Source organism: Acomys minous (assembly GCF_964271855.1).
Source record: "Acomys minous genome assembly, chromosome: 10".
NCBI classification, from domain to species: domain Eukaryota; kingdom Metazoa; phylum Chordata; class Mammalia; order Rodentia; family Muridae; genus Acomys; species Acomys minous.
Window position 1 is genome coordinate 68,947,953 of NC_140491.1, and position 10,627 is coordinate 68,958,579.

Consider the following 10,627-nt stretch of genomic DNA (forward strand, 5'->3'; position numbering starts at 1 on the left):
GCGGGGTCCTTGGCCTTCATTTTTTCCTGCCCTGGACTTCTCGGGTGTTCTGCAGAACCCTGACTTCTCACAGTAATGACCCCAAGTGTGTAAAAATGACCCGTACAGGGAAAAGAAGGGAGATTGTTCTTTTGGGTTGTGGCTTCTGAGGCACGGCTTCAAGGGAGTCTGGGATGTAGTCTCAGGGTATGGCCTACCATGCGCAAGGCCCTGGGTTCCATCCCCAGCACCACGAGAACACGGTGGGCGTGCCCATCTGCCTAAGTTGACGCTTTGGTACGGGCAGTAGGCGTGTCACAAGGCCCTGGGTGCCACTGGTTCTGATGGTCATCTTTGGTTCTGAGGAATGAGAAGACTGCTTCCGCCCCCCCCCCCCCCAGCAATCTGTGTTCATTGACGTGCTGCATTTTAGCCAGAGACCCCCCCCCCGCCCCCCGGGGGGTTGAGAAACCTCTTTCTCCTGGGTGCATGTGTCTCTGTTGTATGCACGTGTGTCCTCCTGAGCGTTCATGAAGGCCGGAGGATGACCGCAAGTGTCTTTAACTGCTGTTTTCTGAGACAGAGCCTCATACTGGAGCTGAAGTTTACTGATCCAACTAGACTGGCCGGCCCATGAGCCCCAGGCATCTTCCTGTCTCAGCCCCAGCACTGGGATTTCAGGCACGCGGCAGCATGCCTGGCATCTGTGTGGATGCTGGGGCTCGAACTCAGGTCTTCATGCTTGCACAGTTAGCACTTTACCTACCAGGCCTTCCCCCCAGACCCTCTTTCTCTTTCCTGCAGAACTCGGTGGTTCCTTTGACCGTAGTACCCTTCCTCTATTTTCCCTGTGGTGCTGAGGGTGCAAGTACAAAGCCCGTGTTCCACTTGAGCTATGCCCCAACCAGAACCCCACCCCTCCCGAAAACTAAAATAACTTTGATTTACATGGGAATTTGAGACTGTGGGGTAGAGAAACAGCCTCCTCATGCGCTATGAGAATACAAATCTCCAGGCTTCGTACCACCTGCCGCATGGTACCAGGCTCGCCAGGCGAGCTCTGAGCTCTTAATTAGCACTTGGGAGGGGTGGGCCTGGGCTCCTGCTGTCCTCAGACAGTTTTCAGATGGGAGTGCAGAAAGCAGCAGTGGCAGCAACCCTCTTGTGGCAGGACGCAAATTGATTTTGCCAAGACCATGGATCCTGTTAGGCACCCCTGTCCTGCAGTAGCCACACATCTTCTGTTTTTTGGTTTGTTTTTTTTTTTAATTTATTTATATGAGTGTCCTATTTGCATGTATGACAGAAGAGGGCACCAAACCCCATTATAGATAGCTGTGAGCCACCATGTGGTTGATGGGAATTGAACTCAGGACCTCTGGAAGTACAGCCGGTGCTCTTAACCTCTGAGCCATCTCTCCAGCCCCCATCTTCTGGTTTTGATATGCCTTGGATTTACAGGAGTGCGGTTGTGGGGTCCCTCGGATGGTGACCTTAGGCCAATTCCCTTGCCAGACCACAGGGGGACAGATGCAGCTCCTTCCTCCTTTAGAGGGTGAGCCTGAAGACTTGAGGTCTTGGCTCAAGGCATCACAGGTTTAGGCTCTTAACCATCACAAGATTGGCCTTGCCAGGTTGGTGCCACCTGGTGTTGCCTTGCCTGGTGCTGGAAGTGCAGTGAATGGTGCCTGAGGCCCGAGTTCTAAGTAGGCTCCTCCTTGGGATACCTGGGTCATTTGATGTGACCTGCTCCAAGGGTGGCTTTTAAAAGAGCCCAGGAAAACACATGGAGTGACCACCATATATGTGACCTGTGTGCATGTACTTGTACACTCATGCATGCGTACAGGTAGGCCAGCAGTCAACCTCGGGGACCCTTCTCCAGAAGCCAACCCATCAAGGTCTCTCCCTGCGACTTGGGACCCACTGAATTGGCTAAGGCTGGCCGGCCAGTTAGCTACAAGTCTCGTCCTGTCTCCACCTTCCCAGGACTACAGGTGTCTCTACGTTAACACGTGTGGTACTCATTCCCCACACCTGTCACTGTTCCGCTCTGTGGTCCCCAGATGGGGAACCAGAGACCCAGAGAGGTGGCTCTGAAGACCCCCTTAGACTCAGGAAGTTCGGTCGAGACCAGCCACGGGCAGGCTTGAGACCCCTGGCCCAGGAGGCAGATCTCCCCCTTCAGCCGCCTCTCTGTTTGCAGAATGCTGACGGGAAGCTGACGCTTCAGGAGTTCCAGGAAGGCTCCAAGGCTGACCCCTCCATCGTGCAGGCGCTGTCCCTCTACGACGGGCTGGTATAGTCCAGGCCCAGAGCTGTGGTGAGTGACAACCCGCCCACAGGACCAGGCGGCTGATTCCCTGTGCCTTCAGGGTTCTTGGGGGTCTGCCTGTATGGAGCCAGGGGGCAGGGTCTTCAAATCAGCCACTGCCCTGTGGTGTTTTATTGCTTTTAAAAGCCCAAATCCAGCCTCTGGTTAGCTTGAAAATAAGTTTTCCTGAGTTGATGATAGATTGAAGACTAGGCAGTCGGGGCCAGGGTGCTGAGGGACAGGCTGCGCTGTCACCTATCCAGCTCAAAGGTCTGAAGCTTCCCTTAATATATTACTTAAAGAAAAGGTGTGTGTATGTGTGTGTGTGTGTGTGTGTGTACGCGCGCGTGCCCGCACATGCACACGTGCATGTCGCTGCATGTACCTGCACAGGTCAGAAGAGGGCATCAGATCCACTGGAGCTGGGGCTAGTGACCACTGTGAACCCCAGTGTGAACTGGGGACTGAACTTGAGTTCTCTGGAGGAGCAGCCAGCACTCTGAGCCACTGAGCCATCTATTAATATTACTTTACACAGAAATGCTTTCATGTAGACAAGACATTAGAATTAGAAAACATCATTAAAAATAAATAAATATGATACATTAAAAGTTTACTTCCAAAACATTTTCAACAGAGCCACAGTGACCATAACCTTTTATTCTATTTTATTAGTTTTTGGTTTTTGTTTTTTGTTTTTTGGAGACAAGGTTTCTCTGTGTAGCCCTGGCTGTCCTGGAACTCACTCGGTAGACCAGGCTAGCCTCTAACTCAGAGATCCACCTGCCTCTGCCTCCCGAGTGCTGGGATTAGAGGCGTGCGCCACAGCACCCAGCTCATTTTTTTTTAAACTTAGACTTATGTATTGTGTGTCTGCTTGTACCATGACACACATAGACGTCAGAGGACAACCTGCTATGTGCTTCCGCCACCTTCCCTGCTCTGAGCCAGCTGGGATGAGTCCCACGCTGCTGACAAGTTGATCCTCACTATGATTTGCTGACCTTGATAACCAGATGTTAGCCAGGCGTTTGCTTCTTTCTCTTTATCACTTTCCAAAATGAGCCAGCTTGTGTGTGTGCCCGTGTTTATGTGTGGAGACCGTGGGCTGACGTTGGGCGTCTTCCTCTGAGACCCACATTCCTCACTGGGTCTTGAGATCATCTGTAGGCTAGACCGGCCAGCCAGCTCCAGGCGTCTGCTTGTCTCCAGTTCCCAGGTGACCGTGCTGCCGAGCGCAGCTCACAGGTGCTGGGGATCAAAGCTGGCAGAGCCTCGTTCTGGCTCTGGCTCGACAGCTGCTTTTCCAAACAAGCCACTTCTCAGGCCCTCAACTAATTGTTTTCCTGACATCCTTCAAAGGTAACGGGTGACTTTTTAAAAACCCATCATGATGAAAGGGATTTCAGTGTATCCGTGGGCTGTAGAGTTACAGCTTTTCAGCAGCAGGTGACGCTGTGTCCAGCATCCTTCTGGAGTTACATTTCAGTCAGAGCTTCCTGGTGGGTGTGTCCTCTCACACCTGCTACCTCAGCATTCGGGACGCTGAGGAACGAGAGGATGAGTTCCAATTTAAGGCCAGCCTGGGCTACATGAGAGTTTCAGGCCAGCCTGGGCAACAGTCTAAGATCATGTTTCAAAGCAACAACAAGTTTCTCGCATCAATGAAAGAAGGATAGCTCTTGAGGTGTAGCAAGAATAACAGTGCAAACCACAGAGGTCCTGCCCCACCCACTCTCTCCCTTTACTCGGGACCTCTGTGTCCTGCCTGTTCTCCACTGTCTTAGTCAGGGTTACTCTCCCTGTGATGAAACACCATGACCAACTTGGGCAGGAAAGGAATTATTGGGTTTACACTTTCACAGCACTGTTCAGCACTGAAAGAAGTCAGGACAGGAACTCAAACTGAGCAGGAACCAGGAGGCAGGAGCTGATGCAGAGGCCATGCAAGAGTGTTGCTCACTGGCTTGTTCCCATGGCTTGTTTAGCTTGCCTCTGCCTCCCTGAGTGCTGAGATTACAAGTGTGCGCCACCACACCTGGCTCCCTCTGTGTGTGTGTGTGTGTGTGCGCGCGCGCGCGTGTGCATGTGCGTGTGTTTTATACGAGAACCTGAGAGGGGAGCTCAGCACAAAAGCAATCATTTTACAGTGGACAGTTCAGCCAGGCCTGGTCACGTAGGCCTGTTGTCTCCTTGTCATGTCCCCGTTGTCCTGCCATTCTCGTCATCCCCGTCATCCCTATCAATCATCAGTGTCATCCCTGTCGTCACCATCATCCCAGCTGTTCAGCGGTTGGGGCAGGAGTCTCGAGTTCAAAGCCCGCCTGGACAGTTGAATTTTGGACTTGGCCTTAACATTAAAAAACATGGCGATGGTGTTGTAGCGCATTGGGAGTACTTGCCTAGAGTATGTGGGGCGCTGGTTTTAACCCCCAGGGTGTAAATGTACTGAGCATGCGCGTGTACCTGAACAGAGCCAGGCTGCCCTCCCCCCCCCCGCCCCCTTCCCCCCTCCCTCTCTCTCACACACACACTGAACAGTTCAGCGGTATTTAGTACATTCGTACTGTTATGCAACTGCCACCTCCTCCCTCTGGCTTCCAACACACTGGCATATTCTCTGCAGTCGGGATCTGCACCTAGCATCTCCCGCCAGCCAGTCTGCTCTCCGTCTACGTGGACTCGCCTATTTTGAAGCGGCCTTTGAGTCTGGATTCTTCCATTAGTGGCTCCTCCCAGATCCACCCAAGTCACAGTGCACGTCTCAGTTTCATTCCACAGTGTTTGCTTGTTTGTTTGTTTGTTTGTTTGTTTGAGACAAGAGTCTTATTGTACTCTTCTGCCAAGCCCCATCCTCAGCCCCGTGTACATATGTGTTTGTGCCGCCGACACAAATGACACAGCTCTCGGCTTAAAGGGGATAAGAAATAGCCTGTTCTGGAACCAAAAATGTGACACAGCATGGACCAGGAACGCAGTTAGGTTACCCCAGGTTCTGGAGAGGAACCAGTTTCATCAAGTTCCCTGATGGAACCATTATAAAATACATGCAGGCAGGTGGGCCTCAGGCATGGTTTTCCACCATTTTACATCCCCTCCGTCAAGGCCACAAGGACTCCAATTCCCTCATGCTCTCGTGGATGCTCGTATTTTCCTTTCAATGTCCAGCGGCTTGCCCTCATGGGCTGAAGAGGCGGGGCATCTGCGTAGTGGTTCTGATGGTCGGGTCCTTAGTGGCTTCGTCCCACACCTGAGTTTTAATATTTTATCCTGTTTTTCTGACCAGTCTCTGACATTGGACACTCAGGTTGGTCCTTCACTTTTAAAGGACCATGCCGTGGTGAGCATCTTATTTATTTCCTAGGAATAGATGTGAGTCAAAGGTCATGCGCACTTTTCAGGATTTCCAGCCCAGAATGCCGACTTGCCCTCTAGTGCCCTCTAGTGCCTGCTAGTTTCCTCACATTTTTTTTCACTTGTAAAGAGAAAATTCTGTACAACCCTTGGTATGTAAGTATACAAAATAAACATTAAATTAAAATTTTACTGCTAATAAGTCACAAGGATATTTATTTTAAAAGCAGCTTGTGTTGTGCATATGATTTTAACATTTTTGTCTTTTTCTGTAATTAAACCATCATGTTTCTAAAAGAACAGAAAAATTTATGCACTAAACAAAACCAAAAACAAACAAAACAAAACAACAACAACAACAACAAAACAAAACCACTACAGTTTATAACAAACACATCTCAGGCCGGAAGCTGTTCCGGGCAGTGTTTTTGTATGTGGTACAATGTCAGGAGAAGTTCCAGATTGTTTGCTCTGCATCAAGGTGACAGTCAAGTTACGAGAACCCACGTGTGTGTGTGTGTGTGTGTGTGTGTGTGTGTGTGTGTGCGTGCGTGCGTGCGCCACAGGAAACACCTCAGTCTTGTGGCACCATTGATTTCGAATTAATTATTGCCTGTGGCACATTCAGAGGCCTTCCACTAGTGGAATACTACAGAGAGGCTACGTCTCTTATTACTGCCGCATTTGGTCATCCAAACCCAGATGAGCTTGCAGCCTGAAGTTTAGAACGTGGGGCCTAAAGGACCCACCCTTGCTGTAGCTATTAATACATCCTGCCTGCCCTCCCTTTCTTGCAGATGTTTGGGAACCACTAGCCTCTTCCTGTGCCATGAGAGGCCACCGCAGCCTGACACCACCCCTGTGCCCACCCAGCCTTCCTCGTCTCCACACAGCCGGCCGCCCTCGAGCCTCCAGGCCCTGGGTTCTCTGCCCCCCTGCCCTGCATCCACCTGCCGCCTGAAGCCACTGGTTCCAATTGTCAACAACCTCCGCTTGTCCAAAACAGCGACAAACCCAAATGGAAAAGGCTCCAGCCCTCTGCAAAACTAAGGACTTAGGCTGTCCCCGTGGGCAGCCACTCCACCCCACCTGCCCTCCTTCGTGTGTGCTTCCCCCCACCCTTTTTTTTTCTTTTTCTTCTTTTAATTTCAAACAGACATTGTAAAAAGAAAACAAACACACTACCTTCTGTTCTAGAAGATACTGACCATCGGGAAAAGGCCTCTATGTCTCAGAGAACTCAGTCTCTGCCTGGTCCCCCCCGCAGCGGCGGCCAGGAGCCAGGGCTGCCTGGTGAGGCTGGTGAGGGCTCTCTTAGCCCAGCCTTTAGCAGTGCGGCCACTGGCAGACAAGGATGGTTGGTGGTGGTGGCTCGTGTGATAACAGTATTGTGCATTTTGTGGGGGAAAGTGAGGGGTTTTTTTTATACTCATATATAATCAATACCTTTTATTTATTGGTTGTTAACTATTGCTGCTACCTTGTGTGTCTGAAACACCCACGATGCTGGGCCTCCGTTTACATGTGCACGCCCTCACCCACCTGCCCGCCTCACTTGGGAGGATGGTGGCCTGCAGTGGCCAAGAAGCCAAAAAATCTTTTCCTCTAATTTTTTTTTTTTCGGATACTGTGCTTCATTTTTAGAGAGGGAAAGGTAGGCATTTCTAAATGGCTAATGTACTGTTCCCCCAGCTTCTGCCCTGGAGTTCCCCCCCCCCCCCGCCCCCTGCTCTCCTTGGAGTCCATAACACTTTTCTCAAGGACAAATGGGACTTTGTTTTTGTCTTGTTTTGTTTTTTAAAATTTGCCACTTTCGCTTTGATGTCCACAGCAGAGAGAAAAACGGAGAGCCTTGTTCTGGGAGTAGGAACTGGGAGAGGGCGTCAGACACACGGTATGCAGAGTGTGAAGTGGGCTTCTCCGCAAGCCACTGGCAGAGGGAACCATGCCGCTGCCTCCTTGATGCTAAGGGGGTGGATAGCATGTGCGTCTCTCTGCATTCCTGCCTCTGTCTGCCTTTTGCAGCAGGCGTCATCCCCTGCTAGGAGTCCAAGAAGGATGGGGTGGGAGGACGGGCCCAGGCCACGCTGCTCAGGAAGGCCTCTCTGCTCCTCAGGGCTCAAGAGTGATGGCTCCACACCTGTCACCTCGAACCCCAGGTAGCCATGGACCAGAAGCCAGGAGCCCGAGGTTGGGCTTCTCTGGTATTTTGTGGTCTTTATCTTCTCCTGTAGCAGGGCTGGGAGGCAGGGAGGTGGTTGGTCTTGTGTTTGTGATGCTGTTCTGTGGCCATTTTGCAGGCCCTGGAGGGCGCAGGGTTGTGTGAGTGGCAGCACAGCCCCGGTGTGGTGGTGTCTGGGTACAGCCCGGGCTGCTGGAGTGCTGGGTCTGACCCAGAGGCTGCCTGTGTCTGATGGCATCCCCTTAGCTCCCCTTTAGGATTCTCTGGGCCCCGCTGGGGCTCATCCACACCCTGGACAGCTCTCCCAGGTGAGCCACGGCCTCCTAGCTGCAGAGAGGTGGGCCTGGGCCCACAGTTATTGTTTCTAGTTTGTGTAGCCTCTCTGCCCACCACTGAGAGGGGGAACATGGCCCACGGGCTTTCTTCTGCTCTGATTCTTCTGTGATTTCCACTGTACTTCTGGGAGGTCAAAATCTTCCTTGCTAATGACCCGTGGGTGAGCAGTTGTCAGCTGGGGGGTGGATGTCCTCCATCAAGAGGTGGCTTTGCCCTCTTGGTCCATCTCTGTGGGAGGGAATGCTTGGCCAGCCCACATATGCACCCTCTTCATGGGCAGACCCTTTGCTCATGCTGTGCCCACTGTCAGCTCACCAGATTCCACGGGGCTCCAGTTACACAGGCAATTTTTTTCTGAGGCCTCTTTGGTCAGCTTCCTGCTCCACCCCTGACAGGGCCTCTAGGACAGGGTGGTGACTTAGGTTGAAAGATGAGAGTGGACCTTTCTCTGGTCTCTGGAGCCTCAGTTGCCCCTCTCTGTCAGTAAGTAGCATGTTTGGCTTCATCAAGACCCAAGACCTGAGGTCTGTCGAAGGTTAAGCATGGGGCCCTTCAGCTAAGGTGTTCACAAAGTGTCTGTCTGGGGGTCCAGACTTCTCAGCATCTTGGCTCTTTGGTTTGCAGCCTCAAGTGTGGCTTTTGGTCCTCACAGTTTATGTCCTTGGACCCAAGCCTCGGACACTGAGATTGCCCTGGTCTGCCTTCTTCCCAGCAGGGTGCCAGAGACTATCTTTATTCAAGGATGCGTGCTGACTGACTTTTGTCCCTCTTTCACCAGCAGTTAGCTGAGGCACACAGCACGCCTAGAACCTGAGGCCAGGCCTCCTCTGTGCGACCCAAGGGGCTCTCTCCAAGTTTGCTTCCACCCAGGCCCCACCCCATCTGATGCTGCTTTCTTTAGGGGGTGTGGTCCAGCCTGTGAGGGCAGGCCCCTGTGCCCTCTGCAAACCCCTCCTTCCTAGGGCCAGGGATGCTGTGACCCCTTTTCTTCCCAGCATCTGCTCCCCACTTTGTGTCGACGGTACTGCCTTGGGAGAGCGTCACGACTTTGTGGTATCTAGCCAGGTTTTTAAAATAACAAGGCAAATGTATGCGGCATTGACATTTCTTTCTTTAAATGCGGTTTGATAGTTGATTTCCTGAGGAAGGTGCGTTTGGGATTTTGGGGGGATGTTGTCTCTTCTAAGGGTGGTGGAGCGTGGGGTGCCTGTAATCTCTGGCATCTCTGCAGAGAAAGCCCCCACTGCTTAGCCAAGCAGAAAGCCGCCATGATTTTTCGCAGCGTGTTTCCACACTTACCAAGGATGTACTACGGGGACGCCCCCTGGTGGTGATGGGCCGCAGTGGCACCTCGGGCTGCAGTGGTCCTGCCAGTGCTGATGCTTGAGGTGGGAAGAGCGAGGGGGGCTGTGATTCTAGAGACCGTGGACTCCCAGCCCCACATATCTGGCAGCATGTCCCCCACCTTCCCCTCTGCTAGGTCATCTGGGACTGGCAAGGTAGTTGGCATAAGGGCACAGTGGGAACCTTTGCCCTTCCAACTTTATTCTTTTTTTTTTTAATATCTGCAGAATAAATCCAATGGTTAATTTTTGAATGAATAAAAGGCTTTTGTTGAATAAACAGTTGGTCCCATCTTCTGTCTTGGCTTTAGGCTCAGGTTTTGTCTGCTTCCTAGGGTGGGGGCCACACCCAGCATCCTTCACTGGGACTTTGGAGGAGTCACATTACTCATTGGATCTGTTTCACCGTGCCTCAGGAGGTCAGCCACCTTGCAGGGGTGACAGGCCACCATGGTCTGAGTTGGTACCCCCTGTGGGTCCTGCAGCTCCTGAAGGACTTTAAGTAACTTAACCAAATCCAAGAAAGGTGATGTCCTGGCTGTGGTTGTTTGCACCCTCCCCTGCTTGCGTTCCCAGCACCCTAGGAGTCTCTTTTCGGGGTGCCGTCCTGTCTATGTCTTGGGGGGAGAAAGGGAGGCCCTCACCTAGTGGTGCAGGCCAAGGGAAATGGGCTTTGTCGCATGTCCAGGCCTCCTCCCTGCTGCTCTCGTTGTATGTCGTCTGTGTCTGGCCAATTAAACACGCTTCCTGGACCTCCCTGCCTCCCTGTGTGGGCCTGGTGCTTTGTCTGTTTCTGTGTTTCCGTCTGCTTCAGGTTTCTTCCTCCCAGGACAGTCTGGTTCTCTCTTGCTTTGGGTGTGGTCTGCCCTCGGTACCCAAAAGATAAACCCACACGAGGCAAGTGACCAAATGCGCTGGGTTGAGTGCCGCGGTGACCAGGGAGCGGCAGGCGGGCTGGCCATAGCTGTTCTCCCTGTAGCATCTCTTCCTGCATGTCCCACCTGTTGGGGATGCCTAGGGGCCACACTATTTTACACGTGTGTGACAACAACCAGCTGAGGCCTCTGGAGCTCAAAGTCAGACATTTGTCCGTCTGTCAGAACCTCTGCAGGCTAAGCA

The 10,627-nt window shown here is 52.2% G+C and overlaps 1 protein-coding gene across 1 annotated transcript in view; it reads left to right on the plus strand.

Annotated features, from left to right (window-relative positions):
* NCS1 (neuronal calcium sensor 1) overlaps window positions 1-10,265 on the plus strand; it is a 48,665-nt gene extending 38,400 nt beyond the window's left edge. Inside the window, exons 7-8 of the mRNA XM_084799942.1 lie at window positions 2,186-2,302; window positions 6,445-10,265. Coding sequence (XP_084656068.1) covers window positions 2,186-2,284 — 99 coding nt within the window. The 3' untranslated portion in view covers window positions 2,285-2,302; window positions 6,445-10,265. The remainder of the gene's footprint in view (window positions 1-2,185; window positions 2,303-6,444) is intronic.
* Window positions 10,266-10,627: the final 362 nt, after the last annotated feature.